Source organism: Anser cygnoides, chromosome 31, assembly GCF_040182565.1.
Source record: "Anser cygnoides isolate HZ-2024a breed goose chromosome 31, Taihu_goose_T2T_genome, whole genome shotgun sequence".
Lineage (NCBI taxonomy): Eukaryota > Metazoa > Chordata > Aves > Anseriformes > Anatidae > Anser > Anser cygnoides.
In genome coordinates, this window is record NC_089903.1 from 3,085,891 (window position 1) to 3,097,500 (window position 11,610).

General features: G+C 51.0%; 1 protein-coding gene and 1 long non-coding RNA gene across 3 annotated transcripts in view; one reads left to right on the forward strand and one right to left on the reverse strand.

Annotated features, from left to right (window-relative positions):
* Nucleotides 1–9,054: 9,054 nt before the first annotated feature.
* LOC136787834 (uncharacterized) overlaps nt 9,055–11,610 on the reverse strand; it is a 4,395-nt gene continuing 1,839 nt past the window's right edge. Inside the window, exons 3-6 of one of the 2 annotated variants that reach the window (XM_066985180.1) lie at nt 10,908–11,204; nt 10,201–10,542; nt 9,500–9,604; nt 9,055–9,427 (exon numbers count right to left, since the gene is read on the reverse strand). In XM_066985180.1, coding sequence (XP_066841281.1) covers nt 9,327–9,427; nt 9,500–9,604; nt 10,201–10,542; nt 10,908–11,204 — 845 coding nt within the window. In that variant the 3' untranslated portion in view covers nt 9,055–9,326. Of the gene's footprint in view, nt 9,428–9,499; nt 9,605–10,200; nt 10,543–10,907; nt 11,308–11,610 lie in introns of those variants that run through there. The other variant, XM_066985179.1, reaches the window with a different exon arrangement.
* LOC136787844 (uncharacterized) lies at nt 9,598–11,353 on the forward strand. Its single transcript, XR_010826941.1, has 2 exons — nt 9,598–9,854; nt 10,290–11,353. It is a non-coding gene; the product is annotated as an uncharacterized lncRNA (long non-coding RNA).

The window sequence follows — 11,610 nt, forward strand, 5'->3', positions numbered from 1 at the left end:
GAAGGAGTGCAGTATACTTTTAATAGATTTCCCCACGGTTACAAACATTCACCTACAATTGCCTGTGGGGCTTTAATGGAGGTTTTGCAACGAGTATCAATCCCATCAAAGACATAGCTTTATCAACATAAAGAACAATTTTCCAAAACAACCTCCATCTTTTAGCTAAACTGCATTGAAAGAAAGAGGAATGAATGGGAGAAAGGGCTTTCATCCCTAGTTAGAGCTGTGAAACAGATTGAGAAAATACATCAGGGACAGCCTCTAGCCCCGAACCTGACTGCAGGATCTTGCGCTTGCACTTGTTGAACTCCATGAGGTTTGCATGGCCCCATCTGGATGGCATCCCTTCCCTCCAGTGTACTGACTGCACCACACAGCATGGTGACATCCGCAAACTTGCTGAGGGTCGATCCCACTGTCCATGTCGTCGACAAAGTAGTTCAACAGCGCTGATCCCAATACGGACTGCTGATGAACACCACTGATTACTGATCTCCACTTGGACGTTGAGCCATTGACCACATTGACCTTGAATAAGCCACAAGGACCTCTGGCTTGGTACACCATTGAGAGTGGAGGGCAGAACATAAAATCAATGCTAGATGGATTTATCCTGCATCATGAAAGGGGTAGCCTGTTTGGAGCTTCCCACCAAAACAATTTCCTTTTATTTCTTGCAGATACAGCAAATAAGGAACGTCGCCCAATCCTGTTAATTATGTTCATTATGATCTATCCATCTTCAACACAAAGCCCATGGGACCATGCACTGCTGGGATATACAGGACAAATGGGCATTATGCCCTACAGTCAGTTGAACCTAGTCACCCTCGTAATGAACAGCAATGAAGTATACTCACAAAATAGGTGGGAATGGAATAAGCACAAACAATTGCCACAACTGATCAGAACACTAAGTGATGATATGAAGGTGGGCTGCCTGCTTATTAACAACCTTCAGTATGAGACAATAAGCCAAATCTCTATAACCATAACTAATTGCACAACAAAACAATGTCATGATGGCCTTATGGGTTGGTGGTATAACTTTACCCTGACTCAGTCACCTAGAGTAACATGTTTATGGGGAAATCGAGCAGCACATATGGGGCTCACCTGTAAATTCAGGATTAATATGTGCAAGATGTGAGACTCATGTGTGATGCGGTAGCCATGGGTTGAAGCTTACAGATAAGTTACAGAGAGGTTATTTGACACCTATCCTGCTAGATCCTTAAATCTATCCAGAGTAGCAATACGTAATAATAATAGTTTCTACAAAAGGGAATGGATTCTGAAAGCTGAAGACCTAGACCAATATATCCTATCTTTGAGAGGGACAACAGGGGACACCATTTCAATAGGATGTTGGGTTGAAAATCATACTGTGTGTATGCCAGCTTCACAAATTATTGTAGACTCTGTTGGATGGGCACCTGGACATGACTCTGATAACACACACCTGTCCTGTCCATCCAGATGTGAGTGTTGGTATAATTTTCCTATATCCTGCTCAGTGATTGTACCATGCCTTTGGGCAGGCTCCACGTCTCAATCCATCTTAGGTCTCCAGTTCAAAATTAACATTGAGCAACCACCCCCCCCATCCCAACTCATCCTCCTGGTAAACTGTTTCCATTTATAACACTGGCCCTCGTGTAATTAAAAAGAGAGGAGAACAATGAGTTATCTTTAATCAGAGCATTAAAGAGATATCCTTTCCTATCTCTCTGCCTAATCTGTTCTTGTACAGACATCCCCTGTGGAAGGTGAACCTCATTAGATGCTGCTTGGGCTTAGCACACAGTTGAGGAGAGTTCTTTACTCTTTTGCATCATGTTTAACTTTGCTTGCAAGGAAGAGAAACCCTTCTGGGCCTGTGTGCAGCCAATTGTCTGAGGAAAGCAGCCGGCAGCTGGTGCAAAGGAGCCGTAACATCCAGCTGCAGACTTCAGTGGAGAAGCCTGGTGTAAGGAAAAGGGATGGTAAGGAAAAGACCAGGTGGGCAATTAGAGAAATGGTGGGTCAGGTTGTCCTTACAGTGTCTGGCCTCAGAAGACTGCTTTTTCTGCCTGCCCAGACCTCCTTAGGAGACAACCTGGATCAATGTCAATAGGAGAGTGCTGCTATCGTTTCATCTATGAACTGAAAAATGGTTTTTAAATACCCTTAAAATTAAAGGTGTTGGGTTTTTTTTTGGTTTTTGTTTGTTTGTTTGTAGGGGGGTGGAACGTTTAGGTCCCTTCCAACCCAAACCATTCTGTGACGATTCTCTGATTTGGTGCTGAGTCCATGAACCTCCAGTGCTGAGAGGTGATTGCACAAAGTGATGAAGAAGGTGAAGCCAGAAGCAAACAGTGAAGTTTCTTGGAGAATTACTGGGCTCCACTGAGACCCATTCCTGAGAAAGCCTCCCCAAGGAGTCATCAGAGCAGAAAACTGGAGGCAGTGATGCCAGGCAGGCAAAGTGTAGGTGTCTGATGCTGAGTAAAGCCGTGATGGGTTTTAGCAAGACAAACCAAGCCCTGACCCCCCAGCTCCTGGGAGGAGAGATCCTTTCCCTCCATCCTCCATTAGGGGACATTTAAACAAGCTGGAGGATCTGGGGCACAGTGAGCCTCTCCCCCATACCATGTTCTTGACAAGGTGACAAAGTATAGACTGAGTATAAGTGGCAAATGAGGTGGATCAAGGGCTGATCGAATGGCCAGGCCCAGAGGGTTGCTTTTGCTCTTTTGTTGCCCCCTGGAAGCAACAAAGCTGCTCCTTCGCTCTTTTTCCTGGATATCTCTGCCCCCAAACAGCCTTTTGTAGACTTGGCAGTGCTCGGTTAATGGTTACACTTGACCTTAGAGGTCTTTTCCAACCTTAATAATACCATGATTCTATGATTTTCTCAGGTTTCTATGTCTGTGCTGGCCTGGCCAGCCATTCCTGACCCTTCCAGTGCTCCCTGCAAGCCAGTGGAGCTGCTCTGCAGAGCAAGGGGGCAGTGATGCCCCAAAGTCATAGGGGGACAGATCCAAGCAGATCCCTTTGGATCATTAATCTCCAGGGGCACTGGGCACCCACATGTGAAGGCTCAGTCCAGGCTCATTTCCCAACGCATCACCCCTTGTCCTCCTCCCCTGAGCCCATGCAGAGCCCAAGCAGGGTGGCAGGGCATCACAAGGAACACTTGTTCAGCATGTTCTTGACCTGAACTTTGTGAGAAGAGCCCAACCTCCAGACACCAGCAGAGAGGAAATCCACTTTTATTACAGAGATGGGACACAGGAGGGTGGCTGTACCCTTGTTCTAGATACTTGTAGAAAGGCTTCTTGCTCAGAGAGACCATGGTCTGGTTCACGCCTCTGGAGAAGTGGAGTGAATTAGGACATTCCTGAACAAATATGATTATCACAGATTACACAATGAGATGGAAATCACTTATGAAGAGAGTTGGGAAGCTTATCGCTGGTGAAAGACAACTGACGGAACAACATTTTCAGTGCATCTTTGATCTCCTGGTTCCTCATGCTGTAGATGAGGGGATTCAGTGCTGGAGGCACCACCGAGTACAGAAATGACACCACTAGATCCAGGGATGGGGAGGAGATGGAGGGGGGCTTCAGGTTGGTAAACACTGCAGTGCTGATAAAGAGGGTGACAACAACCAGGAGGAGGAACTCGGTGATGGAGCTGCTGTTGGGCATCTGCTGCCTGTGGGTATGGCGCTCTGTCGAAGGAGAAAAAAAACAATAACAAATTAGGAGAGATCTCTCTGAGCAAATGCAAATTCATTGCTCCACCAGTTACACACATACCCTTTTCCCTTTCCAGGATCTTTCCATCAGCCATCTGGCTACAGGTTTTCCTTTTGCAGGCAGATTGTGCTGGCCTCTGCCTGCCAGGTCCCAAGGAGTCAGCCCCGCTCTACAGCAGGGGCTTCTTGGGGATGGTGTGGGAAGGGATCAGTCCTGATTTTGGTGTTTGTCAGATTAAGTTACCCTTAACACAGAAGTGCTTATCAATGTCAGCACTAGAACAGGGATGGCAGAAAGCAGTCTGGGTGAGATTGCTTTTCACAGATCCCTCCCCATCTCAGAAGGTAGAGATGTAGAGCAATCGCATGTGTCGTGAGACATATAGCGATCATGCTCATCTCTTACCCTGAAAAGCCAGCAAACACTACTGAGAGCGGAGGGATCCGTGCTCACTGACCCCACTCACTCTATGCTCAGCTCTGCCCTGCAGACACCTCCTGGCATCAGGGCACTGCCTGGGGGGCTTCTCTGTGTCTACAGGGACCAGGGAGCATCTCAGACAAGTCCTAACAGGAAATGGTGTCTGCAGAATGAAGAAATAAATTCCCCTCTGCCACTGCCCACCCAGCCACGAGTAGGAAACTCACAGTACCAACTCTTTCCTTTTCAAGCCCTTTCTCTAACCTTGCTCTTGAAAAGCCCCTTGGGAAAAGTCCCGGTTGTGATGAGGAGCTATGAGCAGCCTGTGCCATGCAGCAGCCCCCATACAGCAGAAGGATCCTGCCCTGCTGGGGGGCTCCTTTCACCCACAGCTTCTACCCACACACCCTGGGCAGCTCTCCGGGCAGGATGAGTGCTGAGCCTGGCAGGCAGCATAGGTCCTCTACACTCACCTACACGACCCTGCAGCCAGAGACTTACCATGTGAAGGCTGGGGAAGATTCCTCCTGCAGTGAGCTGGCAGTTGTCCTCCCACCCTACGCTGCCTCCAACCTCTCTCTGTGTTCTCCTCTCTCCTTGTCCCCTGCAGGCAGAGCCCCCAGCCCTATTAGTGAGCTGCTCCTGGGCAGAGCTGTCTCTCTGCAGCTCTGCTCACTTGCCACAAGCTCCCTGTGTCCCAGGAGCCCAGCCCAGCTCAGCAGCAGAGGCTCAGCCCAAGGCATCACTTGCTCTGCCCCTCTTGCATCCTTGAAGCCATCACCTTTCTTTGTCACATCACAGACAGGACACCCAGCCGGTGACAGGGAGGGAGGGGATTCAGCTGAGTCAGTTGAGGCATCTCACCCTGACTTTATAGTCCTGGGGCTGGAAGGGGACTCAGCGCCCTCCCATGCACCCCACAACCCCCCAGGAGGTGGGATTCCTCTTGCCTCAGTTCAGGCGCGGACAGCATGGGCACCTCCAGTTCATGGAACCGGAAGGCAGGAGTGATCTGCTGATGAGCCACCAGTACCAGGCGATTCAGAGGCACCAGCTGTAGTCCAAGCCATGCACAGGTAGCTGCAGGCTGTAAAGTATGAGGGCTGGCATCCTCTTGGAGGCTGTTGAGGAGTTCCCTTGTCAAACACCAGATGGCCACCTTTAGGACAAGTGAATCCCTGCTTTCTTCTTTATGTCCACACTAGTCTGACACTCATCTGACCAAATGGAGTCTTGCACCCTAAGGAGAGCTAAGGCTTTCTCTTCTTTCTCTTTGCTTTCTCCATCAGGATATCCAGGTATATATCTCTTTCTTTTAATGCATGATATGTAAGTCATGGACTCATAGGAGTATTCAGGATGGAAGGGAGCCTCAAGGGTCTCCAGTGCAACCTGTGACACAAAGCAGGGCCAGCTCTGGTGTCAGAGTAGGTCGCTTAGTACGGGTCAGCTTCCACACAGAGCCTGCACATGAGCCAGACACTGAAGCCACAATAACAGAAATGAACATGGGTCATTTGCCCAGCTCCATGAACTCAAGTGTTGCTACGCCATGACGCCTGAATTTCCCAGGTGTGATTCCTCTTGAGGTGGAAAAAGGGAAACATCACTCACATTTTGAAAAAAAAAAAAGGTAGAAAGGAGGACCTGGGGAACTACAGACCGGTGAGCCTCGCCTCTGTGCCCGGCAAGATCATGGAACAGATCCTCCTGGAAGCAATGCCAAGGCACATGCAGGACAAAGAGGTGATCTGAGACAGCCAGCACGGTTTCACCAAGGCATATCATGCCTGACCAATGTGGTGGCCTTCTATGATGGAGTGACTGCATCAGCTGACAAAGGAAAACTGACTGATGTCATCTACCTGGACTTCTGTAAGGCCTTTGACACGGTCCCACATGACATCCTGATCTCCTAATTGGAAAGATATGGATTTGAAGGGTGGGCTATTCGGTGGATAAGGAGTTGGCTTGAAGGTCGCACCCAGACAGTGGTGGTCAATGGAGGCCACAGAAAAGGTCCCTCAGATGTAAAACGTCCCAGGGGAAGGCCCCTGATATGGCCCCGCTTCCAGCAGCAGTTTGGGATGATTTCAGAGGAACAGCCCAGCTGGAAAACTTATTCCAATGAAAGAGCATTGTGAATAAATGAAAACTCCACAGCCTTTCGTAGCATCTCCACTAATTTCCATCCCTTTCTTTCCAAAGCTCCTTGTGTTCCAATGCCAGATGGATTTCTGTAAAACAAGAGTCTTCTCAAACAACACGGTAGTTTTGGGAGCTCTTTGCGCACATGCAGACCCCAAGGATGGTTTCAGGCCGCAACACTGAGACAGGGCCACCACTTCTCTCCGTCTATTTACCCCCTCACCAGACCCAGCAGGGTTTTGCTCCTAAGCTCTGCCAGGCCTACCCAAAATCCTCATAGGAAACTGAGTAACTTGCAGCTAGTGATGGAGGGTGCCAAGGGTGGCAAGTGAACCAAGACATGGCTCAAAACTAAGAGCTCTTTGGAGAGTCCCCACTGTCCCCATAACTCTGCTTTCCTACAAGGCTTGAGCCCCCAAGACTGATGCAGATGTTGATCATGCACCTCTTTTGCCAGCTCAGATGGAGCTCTACGAGCCCTGGTCAGTGTGGCCATGGCCACGAGTAGACAGCCCTGGTCTGGTCTTTGGTGGTTGATACTGCTTGGACCTGGCCCCCTTGTGTGTCACTGCCACCAACACAGAGGTGGTGCTGGGCTCCTCGGGACTGCTGGCCTCAGAATTAGATGCCAACGCCATCATCTCTGGAGGTTCTTGTAGAACTGGCCAGAACTTCTCAGCCTCTAACTTCTGCAGTCTTCTTGATTTTGAACTCAGTGGTTGAAGTCCGGCTGTCGTCTCACTGGCATCCTCGGATATGCTGTCCTCAGAGCTCGATGAAGATAGCAGGGCTATTACGGGTGTTCTCAGCAGGACTGGGACTCCCCATGGATACAGGAGCTTCTCTTGCGCTGTTTCTGGCTCTTCACGGGGGCCTCTCACTGCTCCTTGTCCTTCTTTGTTCCTCTGAGGTTTCGCAGCCTTCACTTGACCCAGCTCTTCTGCTTGGCTTTTGGATGGGGTTTTGTCTTGTGGTGGGCCACTGAAAGGCTGCTTTTTGGCAGCGTAGGCCCCCGGGACTGCTGGCAGCTGGCTGAAAGAACCATGCTGGCTGTCTCGGATCACCTCTTTAACCTGCATGTGCCTCGGCATTGCTTCCAGGAGGATTTTTCCATGATCTTGCCAGGCACAGAGGCGAGGCTCACCGGTCTGTAGTTCCCCAGGTCCTCCTTTCTACCCTTTTTAAAAACAGGAGCGATGTTTCCTTTTTTTCCAGTCACCAGAGACTCATCTGACTACCAGGACTTTTCAAATACGATGGAGAGAGGCTCGGCGACTCCATGAGCCACTTATTGTCAGTCCCCGTAGAGCTGTACCTGTTCAGTTTCATCGTGTGGTCCCAGTGCGCGGGACTCTGCTCCCCCAGTCCCTGCCCAGAGGTTCAGGGGTTCGAGAGACATGGGAAGCCCTCTGCTCCATAGCCTCGGATCAGGCTCCTGATTCTCCCTTTCCATCTTCCCAAGAGGGAGAAAGGAAGGGAGGGAGGAGAGAAACTGCCAAAGCCAAGTGATGGGTTTGGGACAAATGCACAAAACCCAAGGGTTACGGGCAGCACGCTCCCTCCCCTATATCGGTTCTTTCTCATCCAATGCTGGCTGCCAGGGGCTGAGGGCATGGCAGAAACAGGCTGGAGGGGAAGGAAGGCTGTGAGGTGGAGATAAGGCCGCGGAGGACAGGAGAGAGCGGTTCCTCCATCCTCATATCCCACAGCCTCATATGGCCCCAAAGTCGCTCTGTATCCCATTGGCAGGGTCGCCATCTCCTTCCCTTGCCCCCATATCCCTCCCCAGCAGCCTGCCATATCCCCAAAGCCCCCTGTCCTTAGTGCCATCCATAGCCAGATTTCCCAGCGCGCCCCCATCAGCTCAGGTTCCCATATTGATCACGCAGCTTCCCCACATCCCTGCATTCCCCTCATATCCAGTGCTTATATCCATGCCATATCCCATAGCCCCGCACATGCCCCAAATATCCACCACTCACTCCTTAACGTCCCACCCCAATATCCCCCCAGTTCCCTGTACGCCACCCCCAGGTGCTCAAATGCCACCTCCACATTTTCACATGTTCCCAGGCAAGTGCCCCAAATCCCATTCCCACAGCACCATATACCACGGGCACCCTTGTACCTCATCTCCCAGACATATGTCCCCATAGCTCTGATATCCCATCACCACAGCCCACCCCGTGTCCTTCTTGTACTTCATATACCATTTTTGCAGACCCCCCCCCTTATCCCACCCTTACAGTCCCCATACCATCTCTACAACCTCATGTGACCCCAAAGCCCACCCCTATGTCATGCACTCAGTCTCTGCATTTCCAGCATCCTCCTATTGCAGCCCCACAGCTCCCACATATATGGGCTATGGGACATTCCCCTCCAAAAGCCCAAACACCAGAGCCCCCAGTAACCCACTCCACCTGCAGCGGCTCTCCCACCCCTCCCTGGATGCCCTAACATCCCTAACACACCGGGACAACCAGGCGAGGTGACAGTGGTGGCCATCCAGTTAATGACATACACAAGGGCTCGTTCTGATTTGGGGACTCTTGTTCCACCTTTTTTCTTCTCCTTCGCCTCTCCAACCTGCTTTTCCCACTGTTGTGGCCTCCTGGATGCTCCTGGCATCCCTCTCCTTCCCCATCCCTCTCTCACTCTGTCTCAGCCTCTGTCCATGCTTTCATTTTTCACTCACACTGTTTTTCTCTTCATTTCTTTTCTCACCCTTTCTCACTCCTTTTTTTTCCTCACAATTTCCATTTTTATTTCTGGTCTTTCTTCATTTTCTCTTTCACAATCACCCTTCCCGACAACGTCCATGTCTCCTCCCTCCCCTCTACCACGTGAAATGACCCCTTTCTACTTCTTTCATCCTCCCAGGAACCGTTTCTTGCTTTGTTTTCCCACAGGTGAGCACCTGTTTGGCTGCACACCAGTCTTTTGGGATGCGTCTTCAGCAGGGAGCGGTCTTTAGGGGGTGGAATCGCCCACAGCATCTTCCTCTCATTAGTGTTCCTCATACTTATTCTCCTCCTGAAGGGTGTGTGGGGATCTGGCGTGCAGCTGGGAGATCCCGGCAGGGCTGGCTCCAGACAGGAACGAGGCGTCTGCGGGAAGGAGCGAGGTGGGTGGTGGGGAGCCCAAAGGTGGGGCGATTCCCCCCTCAGCTCAGGGTGTACCTTTGGTTCTCCCCCGGGCCCAGAAGAAGAGGAGGATGAGGCTGTTGATGGTAAGGAAGCAGCCGCCCACAACCAGGAGCCGTAGAAGAAGGAAGCAGCTCTTCCCTGCAAGAGGGTGGGACAGGTTAGGAGATGTAGACACAGTTCATGCGTGCTGACGGAGGGAAGGCTGTGAGCATCGTTCCGCCACCATCTCTCTTTCCCTTTCCCCACCCCTCCGTCTCCAGGCATTCTGCTCAGGTCCTGAGTGCTGAACACCCAAAGACTTTCCCCGCTTGCTTGGCTCTGCAGGAGGCACTGAGAAATTTGGGAACAATGGCTCGGGAGGCCAAGGAGAGGCTGCTGAGCCATAAAGGTGGACAGAGGGATGCTCGATACTTGTTTGGGGTGGTTGGGGTGATGGAAGGGCTGAGAGGGAGGGAGAGGTGGGTGCAAGACTGGGTGGGCTGAGTCATGGACAGAAGGATGGTGATCGGATAGATAGAGCAGCTGCCCGGTGCAAAAATCAGCTAGTTTGGGGAGGAATGTACAGGGACTGGAATGGAATCGTTTCAGGAAAAAATGGAGAGAGGGAGGGACAGACGGATGGACAGATGGAGAGAGGGATGGTTTAATGGGCTGGTTACTGGATGGGTGGATGGATGGGTTGGTGGTGGATGGACTGACAGATTGTTAGGTGGGTGGATGGATGGCCAGCTCACCTTTCTTTTGGGCATTTATACTGATAGACACGGCTTGGCTTGTGAAGGACGGGATCCACCTCTCAGGCTTTTTTTCCTCATACTTGCAGGTAAAGTTTCCACTCTGTTGGGGACCAGCACGTGGGAGCTGGAGGACCATGGAAGTCCTTAAATTGCCCCCGTGATCTGCTGCATTGTCCTCAGAGCCTTCTGTCGTAGGGAGGACCTCTTGGCCATCCCTGTAGAAGTGAAACCTCCGTACAGTGGCGTCTCCAGGGGCCTTACAGATGATGCTCAGGAGATCTCCTGCCATCACCTCTCCCAGCGGGGACTCCACCATCAGCAGGGGCTGGGGAAGGTGGTCTGAGAAAAGGGGAGGAATAAATGGAGACGTAGCAATAAGGACAGCACGAACGGATCTCCAGTTGTTTGCCTTCCCACTGCATGCAGCAAAGCTTGGGATTGTAGGCTTCCTGCCACGACATGAGAAGAGCGCCAGTGGCAGCCACCTTCCAGACCATGCTGGTCCCAGAAAGATAAATCCTCCACCCAGAAATCCTACTGATTTTGGGGATGGGCTGGGTTAAACCACAAAGCCCACCAATCCTGATTTCCAGGTGAGTTGTCACATTGCGGGGCGATAGCTGACACCCACGTTTGGGCATCTGAATAGTTCTCAGAGAGGAGGGAGAAAGCAGAGAGAAAGATAAAGAAATCACACAGCTCACCTCCAATCTTGATCACCAGTTTTTCACTGGCTGGGGATATGAGCTGCTTCCAACCTTGCTTGAGGGAATAGCTGCAGAAATGCGGCCCCCTGTGTTGCATTCGGGAGAGGACGAACTCAAACGTGTAGTTATTCGTCGAGCTAAATCCTGAAACTGCCCAGCCAGCCTCGCCAAAAATTTGGTACGTCAGCTTCCCAGTGATGCTGGGGGGAGTGGTGCACACCAGCGTGACAGCGTCTCCAAAGAAATATTCCTTCTGTCCCTGCAGCACCCAGAGGGTCGGGGCAGGGACTGCGGCTGGGGGATAGAGAGGGAGACAGGCAGGGGGGACGGAGGTGAGGTGCAAGGAGCAGAGGCAGAAGGGACTAACTCCACGCAAATAAAAGAAACTGGCTTTCATTTCAAGGAATACAATAAAGCACAGAGGGGACCTCGTAAAGCAGAAATGTCTCTGGGCTATGACTCATTTTATCTCCTTGTGATTCAGCACAAGGTTGCGTCCCGCTGCGGGAAGTGATGAAAGAAAGGAGACTGCAAAAACCCTTTCCACACCCTGGGCAGCTTTGCCATGCCGGCAGAAATGTCCTTAATGTGCTTTCAAGCAATTTTATTTTTTTTTGCTGCAACTTGGTAATTTATGAAAATAGGAAATGGGGAAGGGGGGTTGAAAAGGCTAAGGGTGAAGGGTAAAACCCGTCGCTGA